Genomic DNA, 21,407 nt, shown 5'->3' on the forward strand with positions numbered 1-21,407 from the left:
CCCACATTTTTAATTAATTTGACACCTAATTTTTCCAAGGCAAGCAATTGGCACCTTCTTACTTATCTCCTAATTGGTATGAAAAAAATGAATTTTCGTTTGGTTGAAGCTCGTGTCTCGAGAGGTCGTGAATGAAATTAAGCGAAGTGGTTTTCCCATGATAATCCGCGTAAAGTTAGTTAATTAAAAAGTGGCACAATACCATCAAGCCACTCGAGCAGCTCCCAGCATTCAAGTTTTGAAACTGACACCCATTGATGGTGCGACCGTGGAGAAGAAGAGGCTATTCGCTTCCATCCATGCCTTTTGTCAACAACAACAACATGCACACAAAAAATAGTATACTCAGCACAATTCAAAAACACCTGTATGAAAGAATAAGAGACAAAAAATTAACATAACAATCAAGAGGCGTTTCCATTCAGCATTCGAACCACAACTTGTGTAGATAATGCCCTAGGCCCCACCTCCGCCTGCCATTGGCCACGGACGGGAGCTTTTCCTTGCGCATGCCTTCTCCAAACCCAGCTTGGGACCATGCCACAACTGCATAGAGTTCAGTGCTTTTCGGTGAGATACACGCATTTACACCTATGTCGCCAATGTTGCCATTATTTCTGACAATAGGGACATTGTAATTAATTGTGCGATTGTGCCGTGTGTTGGACTGATAGGTTTTGTGCTAATCATCGGGACGAAACTGCTTCAAAATTGATCTGGACCTACAGAGGCAGGCCTCCAACGGCCACTTCATCAGGTAGGACATCCTCACTGTTTACTCGCGATCACAAGTGATAATTTTTACGCATAATTCGAGTGACATCACACGAATTAACACCACTCACTTCAAAAGGGTAAACATTGGCCGTCAAGGCTGTTTCCACCCCCAAGCTGTAAAAATTATTTGCCTCAGTCCACTAAATTCTAGAGCAGATTCTTATCGATCGACGCACTTCAGACATAAAGGCGACACTTGAAATTAAGAGCATTATCTATTTACGTGCTTTATCATCGGTCCATTGATATAAAAAAATAGGTCAAAAGTTACAACTGACCATAATCATAACCCTTAGCTTAGCTCATTCATTTAAAGGTCGTGTTCAAAGACCTGCACGGTTGAGTTTTCAAATAAAAAAGTTATTAAGATATTTTGCGGTTGTTAGACTATTCTACCATTCCATGTTTGACAAAGTGTGTCCAGTTTTTGTCAGCAACCCTCTACTGAGAAGAGATTTTTTCGTGAATTCATCCCTGGTTTAAAGATGATCAAAGATTATCTCTAGTTACTATTTGTTCAAAATTAAATGACTGGATTTGAAGACCATGCCATAAATCACCAGACGCTAATTTGCATCAGATGCGTGTCTAATTTGCTTTTTATAAACGAATGAAATTTCCGGCTCGAGAAATCGCAGAAATAAATGTCTCCATTGTGCGAATCCAAGGTTGAGAACATTTAGCACTTTTCATGATAAAAATGTGCACTTAATCACAAAACATCATGCCATGAATGTGTTGAGTTACAGGTTTATTGTTTTGACGTATGTATATGTTATAAATTATTTAGCAGTCTATTAATTACAGGCATGCAATATTCCGATTTTCTTAATATGCAATTAATTATTTTAATTTATATGTGTATGTAGCTGCCATAAATTATTACCATTTGAATACTGTAGCCGTAAAAGGCCGCACTGGCCGCTTGTACAGCGGCGGCACTCCCAAAATTCATAAATAAGTCAAAACTTGAATTTTTTTGTGAAAATCGAATTGATTTGTTGTGCCGTAATATCACACGTAAAATAATTAAAAATAGATAAATAACACACTATAATCCGTGATTTATGTAGTTAGCGGTGCCCTTCGGGACCTAAATCAGATTTAAGGATTTAATCTCCTTACAAAGATTCGGTGTAAATCATTAATGCATTTCGAGAAATGTGGACGAATCATCTCGGAAAGTGGCTCTCGAGACCAGTCCAGTGGCTTCATAATAATCCCACGGCGGGAAGTAATCTCTCACTTGGCTGGACAAAGGTCCAGCAGGGGTGGTTTATCCCTTGTTATCTGCCGCCTCTATTTGCGGCCAATAAATTTACGCCTGCAACAGTTGAGGAACTTTCTCTATTTGGAGAGTCAAGCATTGGTAATAGTTTGTTAATTAAATAAAAAATTCGGCTACTCAAACATGCTGCCGACAACCTACCTGAGTTTGCCGTCGGCAAAAGCAACGGAGGTGTTTTATATATGGTGGAACCTGACAGCTCTATTAGTTATTTAAATTATTTGACGGTTTAATGCCCTCCCGCATTTATTATTACTTTCGGGGAATCGGTTGTGGTGATTGCCAACTCATCTGTATCAAATTTTAAGACCAAAAGTCGTGTAATAAAATAAATCAGTTTTGGTTTTTTTCGACCTTGATCGAAAACAATTTGAATCGTTTTTGGGATTGTGAGTAGGTAATTTCGCGTCACTAATTTTTAATACGATTTTAAATAGTCGCGGTGTGGTAAATTAAGCTCTCAACTTTTGAATAATGCAGCATCAGGCCAGGACCATTCCATATTCATAAAGAGAGACACAAAAGGCACATCAGAGGCTGAATATTATTATGATTGCTTTCATGTTTGGCTTTTTCAAATATTTTATTTACTTTAGAAGGCTTGTTTATACGTTTTTGTTTGCACGGGACTTAACTAAAGTCGTGTGGGAGAACTTGAAGAGAAATTTTTAGAAAATTTTACAGCGACTAGAGACAGAACGAATTCTGGGCAATCATCAGTCAGACGTTCTATATTTTTGAAATTATGGCAAATCAGATTTTTTCCAAAAATAACACTTCTCAACGAGCGCTCTATAAATTTACAAAAAATAAACACGTTCGATAAGTACTTGTGTGACCTGAACCTTTCTGTTGTTAAGAAAACTAGCTCTGTGGTCATTATTAGTTTTTTGGTTTTGTCTCTAAAAATTTTACCACAAATTATGATATATTTTCATATTGAAATGTCTACAAAAAACTTTAATTTTTAATATATTTTGGGTTTATTTTTGTTTTTTCAAAGCACAGTAGTCAAATTATCAGGGCATAGTCTGTGTAGTAGACTATACAGGGTGTCTCACCTAAAACTTTCGAGTCTGATATTTCAGATATTTGTCAACGGATTTTTATGAAATTCAAAAATCCAATTAATACTCAAGTCGTAAAAACATGCCATTTTCAAATGTTAAATTATTTAAGACCTAGGTATGTTAAAAAAATTATTGCCAATAAAAATGCTGTAAAAAAATTCGTCCTCGGAAGATATTTGTTTTGCATGAAAAAAATATGTACATTCTCAATTTTATAACAATCCCTTGACAAATCACTGAATTATTATTATTAAGCTCGAAAGTCTTAGATAAGATACGTTGTATAAAAATATGTAAGTGACCAAAAGGGTCATCAATATAAAAAAAGGTATTCTAACTGTGGAGAATCCAAATATATCATTTCATTAGATTTACAACAAGCTCATTTTTTTTTGAATTATAACAATACGTATACGTTTTAAAGAAGTTTTTACTATTTTTAATTTTTAATTTATACTTAATTATTTTCGGTGGTAGTGACATTTTTTATGGATTTTTTACACAAAAACACATTTTATTAAGGTACCTATAAGGAATTGTAAAAAAATCTGAACAAATTTACACGCATACGGAAAAATATAAGAATTTTGATGAAAAAAAAATGGCTTGTTGGAAATTATTAATTTTTTATTGCTTTTGGAATGTATTAAAAAATCTTAAATGAAGAAAACAAAAACGAAATCAAATTGAAATTACATAGATAACCAGATGCATCCTCACCGTTACAAGGTGTTTTCAAGCATAAACCAGAGGAACTGGTTTGCACCCTTTTTATAAGTCAGAAATCAAAACTGTCAAATTTTTTACTGGCTTTGTATTATTATTACATTTTATGGGTAGCGAACTGAAAGATAAAAAGATTACACTGCAACTTGAAAGTAATTAGCATTACATTCGAATGTAATCATTGTGATAAATTAAAACTTTCAAATTTAATTTATTATTTAGCATTAGTTTATTTATTTAAAAAGGTGCACCTGTTTATTATCACAATAAATATCTAATTTCAACTTAACTTTTACAAGGAAATATAAAATAAATGCTAATAAGTGTTAACAGGTTTACAACGCAATATTCCTATCCATTACCTACCCAATTAAAATTGTTGATTCAAACGATTCAGAAATTAAGCAAATTGGCATCAATACTCATAACTTGCAATTTATGTAATATTTCACCTCATCAAAATTTTGCTTCAAATCGAAACTTTCCTAAAACAGTTTTTGAAAGGAAGTAGATACTTAGATAAATTGAGTTATTCAGTTCCAAGGTGTGGCGCATTCCTGCAGCAGCGGCACTTCCAGGCCTAGATGTCTGTTACAATGGCCGAAATTTATGAAATCTATGCATTCAACTCTTCAATAAACCTGTATTTTTCTATTCCAGATCTGTGGGTCAGATGTGCGAGGGCGGCTTCAGTGCCGCGGAGGGACTCTCGAGGATGGCTTCCTTGGGTGGAGCCGCCTTGGGCGTCCCTCAAGGTCTGCAAAACCCGCAAGCAACGAAGAAGCAAGAAGACCACATCAAGCGGCCGATGAACGCCTTCATGGTGTGGTCGCGGCTGCAGAGGCGAAAAATTGCTCAAGAAAACCCCAAAATGCACAACTCGGAAATCTCCAAGCGATTAGGTAAGGCGTGCTACCATGTTTTCCCAACGAAATATTAATTGTGTTATTGTTGGTTAAATCAAAATGTTTAGTTAAGGAGAAAAATAACAAAGCTGTCCGGCCGTGTTCATTTAAAAGAGTTATTGAATTGGACGCGCTGTATGAACCTAATAAATACGATATGAATTTTAAAACTTTATAAAAACGTTGTTTAGCATATGAAAGGGCTCTCCACATATGTATCCTGTAAACGTCACACTCTAAATACATTTTCCACCCTAAATGGCAATATAAGAGCATATCATAACACATTGTAGCTGTGTAGTGGGGAGGCCGCTGCATTATTCATTTTTATTATTCATATCATCTAGGAAGGCTCTGATCGACAAGTGACAGTCAACAGCTGCTGTTTCACGGCACTCTGGATGTTCGAGTGTTTTCATATTCATGCTGTCTTGTCTAGTCCATTTCGAATTAAATTCGGGAAAAAAGGCCAAAAATAGCACCTGGCCGATTGAAACGCCCACTCTTTCACAATGGCACAATTCGAAAGGCAATATTAGAAGAGAATGCGCTTATATTTTGCTATAGATTTCGAGTTCAAACTGTCCTTTTATCCGCAACAAACACTTTGAATGAGACAAAAGCGCCAACGATGTCTCTTTAGTTGGCATTGTTGCAAGACATTGTTCCCCGAATGGATATACTTCAAGTTACATCATTGCAAAGAGATTGTTTCCGATGATTGCTTTATCTCGTCTATACTCGGACACACAATGCCACAGTGCGGTTTTTTAACGTCCAGTGGCGCCCTTGGACAAACAAACCTTTTAGACCGAGGTAGATTCATACCTAGGGTAAATATTAGAGATACAGGGCCCAATTAGAACGCCAACGATAATTTTGTCATTACAACACTGAAGACTGAACTATCGGGCAGGTGTATGCTGAGCGATTTTCCCGGCTCAGGAATAAGGAGCCGGTGGCATCCTGCGAGGGCGCTAGCATTAAATTATCTTTGAGAGAAAATGAGAATCAGCGAGTTGAACAAAGGCCCATCATGGCTTGTAATTAATTCTTATCTCGCTTCAGGAGGCACGCACAAAAGGGCCTACAGTAGCGCCGTACAAAGTTCTAGACACAAAATGACAAAACACTGAACAAAAACCGACGTAATGTAATACAGGCTCGCTATTGGACGAGCCAATCGACTGTTTCATTGTTCCATCCAATGGCAGAACAGGTGCAAGCATCCGCAACAATGCTACGTGCTTTATACAGAGGAAGTGGATCGAATGCATCGAACACGTCCTGTATTTGTCTAAAGTTTTCCTCTAATTTATTCCCAATGAAAGCGAGAAGAATCGGATATTGTCGCCGAAAAATTACGATTCACGAGCCCATTCAGCTGGATGTGAGACCGTTTTAATCAACACGGACTATATTCAGATATAATTGGATTTTCAGTTTCCTTTCAAACTCTTGTACCTACTATTAAATACTGAAGTGCTGTATTCACTACCACCCACTTTGAATTCACAGCAAAAAAGCCACTATGTCAAATTTTTAAATACCCACTTTTAGTTAAGAAATTACAACTAAATTGTTTGGAAATGCAAGAGATGGGGAGATAACTACACAAGCCATTAAAAATGCATACATTTTTAGGTATGTGTGAATTAGAGTTGCACTTTTATTATGTTCACAGTACGTTAATTTCCTTATCTTGTTTGCTAAGCATTATATTATCAAGAGTTGAAAGGCATACATAGGTGTACCATAAAAACAAATGGACACCATTTTGTAGATTTTTGTTTTCAAATAGTGATAAATTCTTTTTGTTTAGCACACTCGTAAAAATTTGTTGCATTAGAGCCGAAAAATTTACCGTTTATAAATAAATAAAAACAATTACAAAGCGAGCGGCCGACAGCTTTTTAGAATAATTACCTGCCATTCGAGTCCTAAGTATTCGCAGAAATTCCAAATTTCGGAATGATGTGTATTGCGGTTCAAGGAATTTTTATTTAAAAAATATTTTTATTATTTCTGTTTATTAAATTTTTTTTAAAACGTTTAAAAGATCATTCGGCTGCAAGGTTTTATGCAAAAGTTATTAAATCGCTTGTTGGAATTTTAGAGATATTTAAAAAAACACTAAGGCCTAGCTGTACCGGTGTGGTTTAAATATAAAATCCATCGAAAATAAGTGCCAAAGCTTGGTTTGTATAATAAAAAAATTAGTTAGATTGCTTCAAAAAGCATTTTAAACGAAATAACATTCAATACACCTTCGGTATAGTAAGACAATTTTTTGTTCTTGCTGCCACTTAAAAATTGAGAATGCTTTGGTAGTATTTGTTGCAATGGCAATTTTATGCAATATTGTGAAAAATTGAGATGAAAACTGAAGAGAATCTAGATTAGATGATGGCACCATAAAGATAAGATAAAGATCTGCGAAATTCTAATCATCGTGTTAAATTATGAAACCTTAATCGTTTAATCATCTTCATTTTTGTTATTAAATAACATTGTTGAACACAAAAGCAAGATTTTTAAATTATTTTAATAAATTTTAAATTATTTAAATAAACGTCCATAGTAACACTAAACTGACTTTTCAATTCAACTTAACTCCAACTTAACTCTCATTCCGAAGACTTTTTTACCAATTTGAATTCTTTCAACTCTTCCAACTCTTCCAACTCGAATTCTTTTTTCCTTCTCGAATTCTAAATATCTAATAGCTTTTTTAATGTTGTAATTTTGATACAGTTGTGGACTTTTAAGCGTCTTCTAATACACAGTTTTTCCAGAGAATTTTCATTGCAGATGGTAGCTCAAGATAAAAATTCTCAGATGATTTCTTTTTTTATTGATTGGTGGTGTTTTCTTTCTTTGCACCTCTGCCTACACACAAAATACATATATTTTTGGTACATTGTAATACTTAAACATCTACCTCTCTTTCTGTCCTAGTCATCCCTGCAGTAAACCTTTTTTTAAATTGACTTATAATTAAAAACTTAAGCAAGTACTCACTATTTTTAATTTCGTTGAATTATTTTATTCTTGATAACAGAAATAAACGACATCCGCAACATTTTCACGTATTTGTCGGATTAAATATTTAACAGATAAATTGTCACAATGCAGCTCGATTTCTTTAAACTCCACTTATATCTGTAAGTCTAGCTTTGTTGACTCATAAGCCAACCCGTGCAGTTAGGCCTAAATAAGAAAATTACCATTGTATTTACAATTATTTTTGTATTGATTTTTGTTTAATTTCGGATAATACAAAGTCTAAAAAAAAACTAAAATTTATTTATTTTTGAAATGAAAGATTTAGAAATAAAATCCCGAAAAAGCAAGTGTTTTGGGACGCTAAATAATCAAAATATTTTCCTAAAATGCGCCCTAGAATATAAACGTCAAAAAAAACAGTAGAAAAATATAGGATTTTGGGTCTCTTCTCGAACTCTACAGAAATAGAAACCTACTATAAACCTTTTATAACACCACCTCCTTGGTCTTTCGTCCGACGTAAATCCATTTCTTCATATTTGGATACAGAAAAAAATCGCTTCCCTGTTGAAGCTTCACAGGTGTGAATCCATCCATTTGCTTGATCTTGATGGAATAATATTTTTTCTTGACCATATATGGAAATTTTTTCTTGATTTCTTCGTTCAACCTGTCCAACTACAAGTCATAGTGGATATTCGTTTTTCCTTTTTTAAACAGTCAAAGTAGATGATTCCAAAAAAACGTGGTCATCAGTCATCATTTTTTCGGCTAAAATTTTACAGGCCTTTCTTTTTCGGAGCCAGTTCGTCGGCAGAAACCGATTGTTTTGACTATTCCTTTGCTTGTGTATCGACGCACAAATTCGCCAAAATCGTAATTTTTTTACGAACATATTGACTTACCTACCCTTGAATATTACACCAATTTTTAAGCTACAAACGTTGAAAAAAAATTCGTATACAAATATTATTACATTTCTATTTCCAAATAATTATATTATTCTGCCTGCTTCTAACAACTAACAAGTTCCAAAGCGTTCGATTTGGAAAACCATTAAATCAAATAATGTGCATAATTATTGCTCATTCAGCAGTTAGATAGCGCAAAAGCTCGTTGGCGTCAAAGGATGTTTATCTGATTTCAGGTGCGGAATGGAAGCTCCTGACGGAGGACGAAAAGCGGCCTTTCATCGACGAAGCAAAACGGTTACGTGCAATGCATATGAAGGAGCATCCCGACTACAAATACCGGCCAAGACGTAAGCCAAAAACCTTGCGAAAAGAAGGCTATCCCTATTCGATTCCATACCCTTCAGTGCCAATGGACGCATTGAGAGCTGGTTAGTGTTTTAACTGAAATTAAAGCCGAATGACACAATTGTGGAAAAATCGACAATACCGGCGACTGAATATCCGTTTTTCGGTTTTCAATTGTAGACAATACCTTTTCAAAACTAATTTTATTTTCTGTTTAAAAAGCTCCCAGTTGTATTTTGCGTTCTGAATGAAATTTAAAAATTAGATTTTCCGTCACGAATTCGATATAAATCAACGCGGCCTTACAACAATGGCTTTTTGTAAAATAACAAAATCCGAAATGAAATTAAATTCGATCCCAATAGCCTGACTGGTGGAGTTAAATATTTACACAATTTCAGTTCACTCCACTTTCCCATTAAACACAATGCGCATGAATAAATCCGGTCGCTACCTGGATATTATAAGAAAACAGACAAAATCAAATTTCAATACTATTGATTGAAAAGCACAATGCTAGGATTGTATTCCGAGCTTTGTGCTGTCATTCTCATTCAAAATGGAGATTAAGGAGCTGTGCTGCGCGATTTTAACGTTACACACAACACCTGGTCGATATATTATAAAATTATAATTAACGCAATCATGCCTCCGATAGTTTTAATCAAAGATAACGGACTTACAGCCGAGCTGTAATTGCATTATTATCCAAACCCATACCGACTAATAAATGGTATAAAACCATTCTCTTGTTCCTCGGCGTTTTTTGGAATCTTCACCAATTTATTTTTTATATGACGAAAACTGCGTGAAGATATGTTCATAATGTTTGAAATAAAATAATTTAAAATTTTGAATTCCGAAAATGGCCATAAAGCCTGAATCAGAAGTGCCGTTTTATGGCGAAGCAGCGAAGGACGACGTTGTTTATATTTTCGCCGTAATTGCGTTCGCTTCTTCATTAATACAGCTTATAGCCCGATGGTGACTTAACGATGCGATTTATAAGAGCAATAATACCCCACGTTTAAAATAACGTCCACACATGCTATTTTGTCGAGTACATAATCAGGCAAACACGTCGGAAAACATTAAAATTTAAATCCTTACAAATCGTCGTCCTTAAATCATCCGTAACACGATCGGTAACGATGTTAAATCGATACAAAAAGAAACAGATCCGCCTGAACGGATGATTCATGTTCGAAATAAGACCTCTCCTCACACATTCACATTCGAGGGGATATCGCTGATGTCCAGTCGAGTGTGTGTTATAACACCTGGACCAAAAAGGTGTGAGATCCCGCGGTCAGAATACTGGACCCCCGCTTTTTACATACATGCTTAAAATTCCACCGTGAATGGACGGAAAATTCTACAATTTTAACCGAAATTCTACTTAATCTTAATTGGATTTAAGGCAAGGTGACCCATTTCAAATTTTGACACCTAGGACCCCTAATTCAGGGCCCTTGGGGACGTTTTCCTTCTAGAATTTGTTTATCCGGTTCATTTGACTTCAAATCAATTTTCAAAACGACGTGGAAAGTCCGGCAAAGATATCAATTCAAATGATGATTTAATTACTTAAACATTTAATTAACGTCATGTACGGTATTGTAGGTTCATTAACGAGAATTAATGTGCAAGACGAGAGTGATTTAATCTTCAACAAATTTATTCTTTATTATATTTTAATTAATTTCCAGTCATTTCATTTATCCAGCTGTGGCCATAATTTATTGAATTATAAAATCTTGGAATCCAACGCTTCTCTTCAAATTGTTATTAATCTTCCTAGCGGCGTTTTTAAGTTTTAAAAACTGGTGATTTTACACGATTACACGAGTGCGAAAACAAGCTTAAAGTTCCAGGACTGTCGTTATGCAACGAGCTTATGTGAGTTGCCTACTAGACACCCGAGAACTTTAAGCGTTTTCGTATGAGAGTTATTGTTTTTTTGTTGGAACATTTTAATTTAAAACAAATGTTACCTACAACACCTACAACAATGAATCTAAAAATAACGAATAAATATACATAAAGTGATTCACTTGGAGCTGCTGTCACACTTAATAAACAATAAGCTAAATATTGGCTTTTGGCATTAAACACTTATTTTTTCCAATTTTAGTTTTCCCAATTTATTGTAATTTTCCAAGGTAAAGACCCGCTTGAATCATTCGAAGTGTGTACACACTTGATTTTGCGAAAACAGTTCTTATTTTAATTTATTTCGAGTTTAAAGTCATCAGCGTTTCTTTCTTGCTGCGCGAACGAATGATTGAATCAATAAGGTGTTTTCCTCTTAAATCATGTGATTGTCTTCTGGCTGTCAACAGTTGCGCAAACAAGCGTTTAATGTCAGCTTTGTTGAATAAAAATGAGTAATTAATGTGCGACCGTGAGCCATTGTCTAATTCTTAAGTGTACTTCCATCACCTTGACAATAATTATGAATGCGGTTAATTTAACGCCGTCCGTGTCGGGTGTGAATGCGGCTTTAGGCGAGAAATACGCCTGGAATTTGGTGTCTTGATAGCTCCCCTTGAAGCCTCCTGGGGGGCAATCCCATCACTTCTCGTTGCCGAATTAAACACGTGCTTTGACAACACGCTTTTTGCGAGAGATGCTTTATGACGGCGATAAATTATCGATATTTAATAAATCGCTTCGAGGTTTGGAAATGATCGAAATAAAATTAAAACGATGGGCTTGGGCCGGTAGCGAACCTGTTCACTTTTATGAACAATAACCGGGTAGATTGCCGGGCAGTTAATATGTAAAACACTAAGTCGTTGTGTTTATGCGCTATATCTTGACTTTAAGGGCGTTAGCCGGTAAATTACGGGCAACTTAGCGTGTTCTGTCCATACTTGTCATGCCTGCTTATTAAACTTATTATTTACAGAACATCTTGCCCGAATTTTGCATTCAGGCTCGTAAACTCGCCCGATTAATTAATAACAAGCTTTTGGTACGTTTGCTGAAATATGATCACTGTGGCGGAAATAAAGCTCTGACAAATTGCCTCCGTGCTCAAGCGGAAGTAAATACTCGAGATAGAAATATTGCAACTGGTTATGCACATGAACTCTTACATTATTTTGATGCATTCAAACAGGATGTAATCTATAAGAATTATTATTTTTTTATTACAGAAAATACAGTTTTCTATCAAAAATGTTGCGCAGACGGCTCACTTAATTTAATTTACTTTCACGCCTATTACATTATCTTTTACAAGCAATATGGGCGTGTAAAATTAGATGTAAGAGATAAACCGAGCTGCCAGATGTTTGCTCATCAATTCAGGGCATCAAAAAATCGGCTCCGGAGAAAACTTCCAGCCCAATTTAAAAATTGGGGAACATAATCTTGACGGACTGTCATGAAAATTAAAGTGGGAACCGGAAACTGGGTTTTGACGGTTAAGGTTACAGAAATGTTCTTTTTTCGAATTAATTACTACAGTCCCTAGTCATGTTAAAACCGCTGATTGCCATCCTTGACCCGTGATAGTTTTGTGAGCTTTCGAATCAATATTCCAGTCGGTTCGTTTATTTTTCTTGGGTGAATTAAATATCGGCTCCTTCGATATTAATCATAGCAAGGCGTCTGTGTCGGTAATATGTTTATTAATGCGGTGGACAAATGTAAACATTGAGGTGTGTAATTTAGTTTGAGTGTCATTAATATTTCGACTACGGCCATAATGTAGTCACCATTGTGAAGAACAAATGTTTAGTTGGCATCCATGGCAAAACGATCCATTATCCGTCTGTGTCGGTGCGTGCGGCTCATAATTTATAACAGCAAAAGCACGCGAGGTCATTTTCAACACTAAAATATTATTTGACTAGATGTTGCTGGCAGATAGAAAAAACGACTAATCCTGAAATATGACCACCATCTCTTAAACTTATTTCGCAATTTCTGCACCGATTGCCCAATTCTCTCTTGTCACAACTGTCTTTTGTGGCCAAACCAAGCCAAATTGGAAACATACCCGCAATCGCTTCGTGACCTGCATAGCAAATGTTTTATGATTTTGTATTATGATGGAGATATCTTGCATAAATGTTACAGTTTTGTTCCGCATCAATAGGTGCAAATATTGCGAAATTACATCGACGCGGTTTACATAAATAAACCATTAGCTATTGAAATATGTTTATTTTAATCGAGGCGTCGCTAAGCGTAAATTATTCCACGGGGTTTGAAATTTCAGCTTTAATTCAGAAAAGAAAAGTATAACTGACAATGACATGTTATTTAGAGATAACAATTATGCAAGCAGCGTAAACGACTTTCCCCACACGTAATTATCATCACACAAGGTAACAATATGATCATTTATCTGGACAGAAAATGCAATTAATAATAGCTATTTTCAATTTTTGTATTACAATAAATATGTGCTGCAAATAAAATATTTCTTGTAAAAAATCCAAGTCCACACTGTAGACTTTATTTTTGTCCGCTTTTTTGGATACCTATAATTTTTAATTTGGATTAATTTCCAAAAAAATATTGAAAATAAAATTATTGTTGAAATAAATACGATGAAATCTCCCTAAATGGACATCTCCCAACGACGGACACCTCTTCACAACGGACATTTTTGTAGGAACGTAACAAAACCTATATTAGAATTTCCCACCTCCCATTAGGGGACACCTCTCTACAACGGACAATTAAACATTTCCCCATGGGTGTCCGTTAATAAGAGGTTTTACTGTAAATAAATTGTAGACATGAAAAGTTTTCTCTTATTTTTTACTTTTTTCACTCATCTCGCAATTGCTATTAGCAAAAATATTTTTGATTAAAGTAGTAAACCCTTGCACACAGCTTGGAGCCAGAGCAAAACTGGTTGCAGGACTATAAAGCTTTTACGTTTGGACAAACTGCAGGATCGATTTATGCGACTTTCAGTGGCTGCAATCGATGAGTTTGTTGTGCAACTTTCGGTGTTGTGACTCGGACAAACTCAAAGTAATTGTGTTTAATTGAGTTTTAATTAAGCTTTCGATTGGCGCTTTCTCCGCAACTAAGACTTAGATCCTCGAAGATCGCTGTTAATAGCGCGAGCATTCCCGTCCAATCGATCAATAATAATCAAACTCGATAATCCAAACATCCAAAAAAGGTATTAATCACATCAATTACGTCGGAAGGAATGAATGGTAGGAGTCAAACTGGCATTCTCCAAGAATAAAGTCATCATTTTTAACCCGTGCGTAATCACACATTTCAGATACGAAATTATACACACACATCTGTCACTTACAAGCATTTCTGTCTTCACTATTGCTGTAATATTATAAATCACTACGTACACCAATCTCACCTGTCAAATCTCTCGTTCAAATGAGTTGTGATTGACGCGTAAATACGCCGTCTCATACCTTCAGCTTGGCCATCGAGGTCTTTTATTTCGTTTTCACACACGGATTTTACGATCCGGCTGCATCGTTAATGATTTTTATTAAGTCTTTCCTAATTGGATAATTTAAGCGTTTAGCACAGTAGCGTCAAATTTTTGACCTGTAATGCATTCGAGCATTAATTAAAACGTTCAAAAAGCGCTATTTCTTATTACGGCATTCTTTCATGTAAAACGGTTACAATGCACAATACGGCCTTAATCTCCGTTCACTTTATTGATCGGTCGAGAGTAGAAAATTGTAAATAAATCGCTTAATGCAATTATTACAAAAATTCCTTGCTTTATTATTGTAATTATGCCACTCTATAAGGTATTACCGACATCTGTATGAAAAGCTCTGATTGCTTTAGAACTAATTAATATGATAATTCCGCAGCGTAATTATGGATGAGAGCAAAATTACGTTGCACACTACTGTTTACTTCTTTGCGAAACTAGCTTTCACATTTTTAGAACTAAAACTGCGTGGGGTAATAAGTTGTCACTGGAAATAACTTCGATAAATTCAATTTAATATTATCCATAGCCTTACATGACGATGACAATCCAAGCACAATAAAACTTTAACAAAACGATACCTTCAATCAAGCACTTGAACTCAAAATTGCCTTGGGTAAAATAACTACGAAAAACATTACCCGGTCATCTGGAGTCACATTTATCAAACATGCCCATATCTTGAGTGTCAAGAAAACATTCCATCCCATTGTTGGTAACAATTAATTTATACAGAGTGAGTCAGCGAATTTCGAAAAAGAGGATCGATCATTGGAAGAATAAACGTATCAACAATTTTTTCGATAATTTGAAATTTCTTAAAATAGGTGAACAGAAAAGAGAATCTTATAATTTAATAAATAAAATAAAAAACGAGGAGAATGATCCAATCAAGGACTCCCGCAAGTTGCCCGAAGTTATTACTGTAAATTTCTCAATTTTTTTCTGACAAGTGTTTTACCATTGATACGCTATTAATAGCGGTAAAAAAGAGGTCAATAAATCAAATGTGGAACAAGTTCCGTTCAAATCAAAGTACTAAATAAACATTGCCAGGCAAATAAGCATAAAAGAATGACGCTGGCTGAAGTACCTCGCCAAATTTTATTCAGCCACATAAAAGAGTTGTTAATGTCTATATCCGGTTAAGGATGCAAATATAAATAAATTTTGTGAAATGTAACTGTTTCTTAGCCTTGATAGTTAGTTGAACCACCAGGCGAAATGTATATTTATTCATTTACAATAATTTAGACATAAATTAAAATACCGTTTCGTATATAGATACAGCACCCATTTCTTCTCGTGTTAATGAGTGTGAACTTACATTTAGAATATTTCCTGTGTCTTTATTTACCTTACAACTATTTCAGAAAGGTAACTCTGTTCTTTGCAATTTTTTCAGGCATGGCCGCCAGCAGCATGGGTCAGTCCATGGCCTCGTACTACAACCCATCGGCCGCCTACGGCTCCCTAAGTGCCGCCTCCATGGCGGCGGCAGCGGCGGCGGCCCAGCAATCGGCCGCTGCAATGTCCGCAGGACTCACAGCACCCGCTCAGGTAAACACAATTTATCAAAAAATGCTTTCCTTGACCATCAATATATGCACACCTGGACCGTCCCATGACGCGTCCATCATCATGACTTCGCGCTTTGACCGATAAAAACTGGTGTATTATTTCTCACACTTCGTTAGTTACAGTAAACACAAATTGTCCATGTAACTTGGGGGATTACAGGCTAAGTAATCATCGATTTATTATCTTTTGTGTGCAAGACATCAATTCTGAAGCCACTCAGCCCGAAAGATGGGGTTAAAAAGTGCACGGTCACAGGACGACAATGACGGGTTAAGCGGTACAGCAAAATATTGGAAAAAGATTTCCAAATTTCTACATAAATAAAGTGATCGAAAATTTTTTGAAAAGCTTCAGAAACATGGAAAATAATATCATATATTAACATTTTCTACGAAACTACGAAAATTCTTAACGAATAATTTTATAGTGCAGATAATACCTAAGAATATACAGGGTTAGTCAATAGTGGGTTATTTCTGCATTTCTATAAATATGCAACCAATGTTACCGATTTCAACTGACCAGATTGGTAATACTTAAAAAATTAAATTTAATTCAAGATTTTAATGTTTTTAAAAATCAAAATCAAAAATTTCTTAGGACATGTCTTGGAACATGTCAGAAGTAACCCACTATTGACTCACCCTGTACTTATACCAATATCCGTAAATTTTTTCTGGCAGTACCTACAGTATTCGTGTCGTAACTTGCTATTACGTTAACTTTTTAATTTAAATTTATTATCAAAAAAATAACATGTGAAAAAAATGTATTACGAATAAAATGAAACCAGAGGCCAAGTAGTAAAAATTAAACTTTATGTTAGTTATATTAAAGTTTCCCAGAGGTTCTCGTGGAGAAGTGGTCCGGCTGCGTAAATTTTCCATGGAAGTGGATATTAGCATACGATGTGTCCGTATTTTTCCGGCGAACAGTTGATTAAGACCATTTACATTTCGAGCAGTGGGCTACTTCAGGAGTCGTCCGAGAGTGATAAACCATACTCTTCATTGGTTTTACGGTCCACAAACAAGACTTGTGGATATAAACCCAGCATTTTACAATCGAACACCCTACATCTGGTGGCTGTTAATTCGTATTCATGATCTCGACATTCCTGCCACGGCCAACAAATCAATGCTTGTTTTTCTTGTAAAAGGTTCCAGACCAGTCACAAACACACCGCTAATCCTGATTTAATAATCTTTGTCCGGGGCCCCGGTGACAGCCAGCGGTTCCAATCACGACTCCCTCGCGCCAACCATCTCTTCGCCTCCTCATTTGCATCACAACGACCGGATAAATTGTTCTATGCCGTATTTACATATTGTGATTTGACGCCGATTGCGCCTTTTTAAACTTATCTTGGCTTTACACCAACCTCTCAATGTTTTGCTTTAATTCGACGCCGGCGTTTGACATTTTAAGCTCGAGCCGTCTTAAAAACCGCGCATTCAATTCGCTCCAACCGATTCTGACACACAAATGGCCAACAACTCACTTCCACCAGCGAATTTGCATCACAATCGCATTTCATTAATTTGAACAAAATCGTCCATATCCTACCACAAAACTACAAACAAGCGCTCACTTTCATCATCTGCCCGTCAAGCATCAGGCAAAAAGGATGAAGAAACCACTTTCGTTTTTTCTCGCAATGAATCTTACTTTACTTGATTTAGCCCCATACATTCGATTCGAAAATCTATAGATCTCACGCTGGGTAAATCGCGTGGACGGGAACGGTTTAAATAAACCATTCTCATTTCTTTTCGAGATTTATTCGTAGGGAGGTAATATTAACGTCGACTTCCATAAAAATCTGAATTAAAATTCTTCCAACAAAAGCCAGGAACGTTTCTCTTTGCGCTAGTTCCTGCGTCCGCGTTTGTTGACTAAATTTGATCGTGCGGAAATAATCTCCATTTCAGGCGATGGTGTAAAACCATCATCACGAATTTTCGTACAATTTCGTTCGTGGAGTGGCACTTTTTTGTTGTAATCATTGTTTAAAATAAATAACAAAACAGTAAAGAGAAAAATGACTTTAGGTCTGCTTTATGCTCAGAGTATGTTAGATAGCCGCAAAGTTACCACGAAAGCTTTCCTGTATTAAGATAAACATCTTTACTGCCGTAAATCCAGGAACATTTGCATTATATTGGCTGTAAAATCGTAGACATAAATAAGGCAAAGATTATCCAAGTTTTATTGTTCCGCATCAGCAAATCCATAAAAGTGAGGCATAATTAATTAGGAACAGTCAGACTTTGGGTAAGAAGAATCCGCTCCGGGAAATTAGCGGCCGATAATTTCGGCACCACGTTCCGGTGTTGGTGATTTATTCGCGTAAAAACGCTAGGAGAACGCTGTCAGAGCGGGCTGAAAATTCCGTACGTCTGGTACAAAGAACCGGTGTAATACGTTATGCCTTTGTGTCCGCGTAAAGCAGCACCTTGCAGGACAAAACTGACAATATATCATCCCACACAATGTGCTTTAACGATTTAAACAAACGCCTGCGTTACGCGTAATCATTTTATTTCTTCACCGAACAAGATATAGGGTTACACTAACAATTTTCGGTGGTAAACAAAGATGTTGTTTAAATAAAACCTGTCATTATTGTTCATTAGTGGGCCAGGCTAGACTGTCGACTCGACGCAATTATCACAATTACCGAAAACAAGGCGTCTGGACAGTAATTTAATTTTCACCTCGTCGACGACGATTCACTACAAACACTGCCCAACAAATGACATTTTTGTTCGCCGGTTTCCAGCCTGTTTGCCTTTCCAATCCCAGGTTCCACACGGAAATACAGATTAACACACCAGATTTATGTGCTCCACAAAAAACGTTTATTTGGGACTGTTTACCGAAGCCGGCCAGTAGCCCTCGTTAAACGACCGAAATTAACACCTCCGACAATCACCCCACAATCCTTGATTTCAGGTGGTGAGTTCGATGGACGCCATGAAGTACTCCATGGAAGCGGACAAGTACCGCTCGCCCTACATCCCCCCATCCACCCTGGCCATGTCCATGTACTCCGACCCCAAGTACATGGACTCGTCCTCGAAGAGCTACCTGGAGCGCGGCTACCTGGACTCGACCTCCGCCCTCACCAAGGCCTACTTCGAGTCCTCCAAGATGTACATGGACAGCAAGTACAACCCGGACCCCTCACGGTCGTACCCCCTGGACATCGGCAAGATGTACTCGGACGCCTCCGCCCCCCAGCAAGTCCCGGGGAATTTGGGGTCGCCCCGGTCGCCGGACTCCCCGGACGTGAAGCCCAACCCGGAGCGGCAGGACGGGGCGTCGTCGTCGAGTTCGACGACGACGTCGTCGGCCGGGGCCTCGCCGGGGGCCCTCCCGGGGTACTACCCCAGCAGCGGCATGCAGCAAGGAGCCACAGTGCCCGGACTCCTGCCCATGGCCCAGTACGCCAGCCAGTACCCCACACAGACGCCCGGAGGAGAGTTCCGGAGACCCCTCACTGTAATATTTTGACCAGATCGGTTGTGAATGTGATTGGTGGGTTTTAGGTGCGTTCGTGTGAATATCTCTCTAAGTATTCTAGCCGCAAAGGCAACCATAGACGTAATTGTATGTAAACGTATACATAGTTAAAAGAATTTGTTTCGATTGGAAATTAATTTATTTTGTTTTGTTCAAATTTTAAATACCTAACACTTGTATAAATGTAAATAATTCTCTAGCGTGTACAAATAGTTGTTTTTAATTATGTATTATTGCAACAACCACGTTGTCCTTATTTCGAAGTATTGTACAAAGCGCTTGGTTAGTTCACACAAATTTTTGTTCCTATTTTTCGGTAGCTATAAACTACGTATCCACGCATATACCTTGTTATTATGAACTTATCTACATATAGAATTAATGTAATGGTATGTTATTGAAAAATCCAAAAAATCTCGAACAATAAACTAGTTTGTGATTGTTTCAAAAATGTCTTTTATTTTCACAAGTCAGGCTTCCTGCAGAGCTTATTAATAAAAGCCGGTGCTTTATGGGAAAGTGTTGGAATAACGCGTACAGTTTTCGCGTCGATTCGACATGCTGTCTTGTGTAATGATTTATGGACTATTTAATAGTTTATTATCCTTTGTGATATAGTGAAGTGTCAGTTTTGTGTAATTCGAAAATAAACATCTCGCATTGTTAGGAATGGCTCGTGAATGCTATCGAACTATTCACCAGTTGTAATTACCAAGAAGGTTTTTAAGTCATTGTGTAGGGGTTTTGTTGGAAACCACCGGACAAACGCTCAATTATTCACAAACCAACCAAATTTTCATCAACCACTGACTCATCTGTTCGTTTGAATTTGAATTTATTTTTTTTAATCTCCTCTACTTCCCTAATATCGTGAAAACCCACATGACTATCAATTTTTAGATTAAATTTGGAGTAAAAAATATTTCATTTCAAATTTTTAATTAGGCTTCCAAATACTTTAAGAAATATTTTGGAAATGGACTAGTGGTATTTTAGTAACAATGTCAAACCAAGATAGCTCTTTGTTTTCACTATTCTTCACACATACTCGTTAATAAATGCTTCTCATAAACTCGGCAATAAAAATGCTGATTGCTGTCATGACCAAACAACGTGCTTATTTCAGCAGGTATAATGAACAAACTTTTTTAAGTGAAAATTTCAACAATTTTGTCTAGTGTTTTAAATTTTTTTAAATAGGTTCATATAGTTCTTATACCATTTCATAAAACGAATTAAAATTAAAAGAAATACGAACTCTTGCTACCTTAAAATTGGTCAATAAATTAATGACTATTTGACACAGGGCTAGGACAATACAGAAATATAGAATTTGAAAATGTCACTACAGTTTGGAAAAAAAATTCAGAAATCATCAGAAACATTGTGGATGATTTATCAAGCCATCAGGTAGGTGTTTATTAACAATACATCATAAATAAATTGCACAAATAGTTATAAATAATTTATTGATCATTACCGTGACGCTAATTATTATTGATAGGTTTTGTTAGAGATTGCCCGATAAGTGCGTAAGAAGATAGGTGGTTCTACGAAAAATTTTCAGTCCCAATTAGGCTCTGACATTTGATCAGGCCATGGTCTGTAGAAATCGCTGTCACATTGCGAATGAGAATATCGAAAATAATAAGATAATTGCAGAGACAACATAATTACATAGTTATTCCATCTAATTACGTTTTGTAACATCAACACGTTGCATAATTCAGACTTACGTAAACGTACAAACACAATCAATAAAAACCAAACAACGCCATGATTCTCCTGAAACTCAGCACCTCAATTAAATGATTAGCTAGT

The 21,407-nt window shown here is 36.4% G+C and overlaps 1 protein-coding gene across 3 annotated transcripts; it reads left to right on the plus strand.

Moving 5' to 3' along the window:
• Positions 1-541: 541 nt before the first annotated feature.
• Positions 542-20,037, plus strand: Sox21b. 3 transcript variants are annotated; one of them, XM_008196089.3, is made up of 5 exons: positions 542-757; positions 4,522-4,763; positions 8,920-9,114; positions 15,886-16,040; positions 19,017-20,037. In XM_008196089.3, the coding sequence occupies exons 2-5, from the start codon at positions 4,535-4,537 to the stop codon at positions 19,575-19,577; spliced, it is 1,140 nt and encodes a 379-aa protein (XP_008194311.1). In that variant the 5' UTR covers positions 542-757; positions 4,522-4,534; the 3' UTR covers positions 19,578-20,037. The 3 variants fall into 3 exon arrangements, with proteins under 3 accessions (XP_008194311.1, XP_064212911.1, XP_064212912.1); XM_064356841.1 differs by having other exon boundaries at positions 8,920-9,033; XM_064356842.1 differs by lacking the exon at positions 8,920-9,114.
• Positions 20,038-21,407: the final 1,370 nt, after the last annotated feature.

This window comes from Tribolium castaneum, chromosome 5, assembly GCF_031307605.1.
Source record: "Tribolium castaneum strain GA2 chromosome 5, icTriCast1.1, whole genome shotgun sequence".
In the NCBI taxonomy this organism is placed as follows: Eukaryota; Metazoa; Arthropoda; class Insecta; order Coleoptera; family Tenebrionidae; genus Tribolium; species Tribolium castaneum.

Excerpts from the sequence above, each read along its gene's own strand:
- Sox21b (XM_008196089.3), top strand. The coding sequence starts at position 4,535 with ATGTGCGAGGGCGGCTTCAGTGCCGCGGAGGGACTCTCGAGGATGGCT. Across the intron at positions 4,764-8,919 it reads GGAAATCTCCAAGCGATTAG|GTGCGGAATGGAAGCTCCTG; the intron begins GTAAGGCGTGCT and ends ATCTGATTTCAG. Across the intron at positions 9,115-15,885 it reads AATGGACGCATTGAGAGCTG|GCATGGCCGCCAGCAGCATG; the intron begins GTTAGTGTTTTA and ends CAATTTTTTCAG.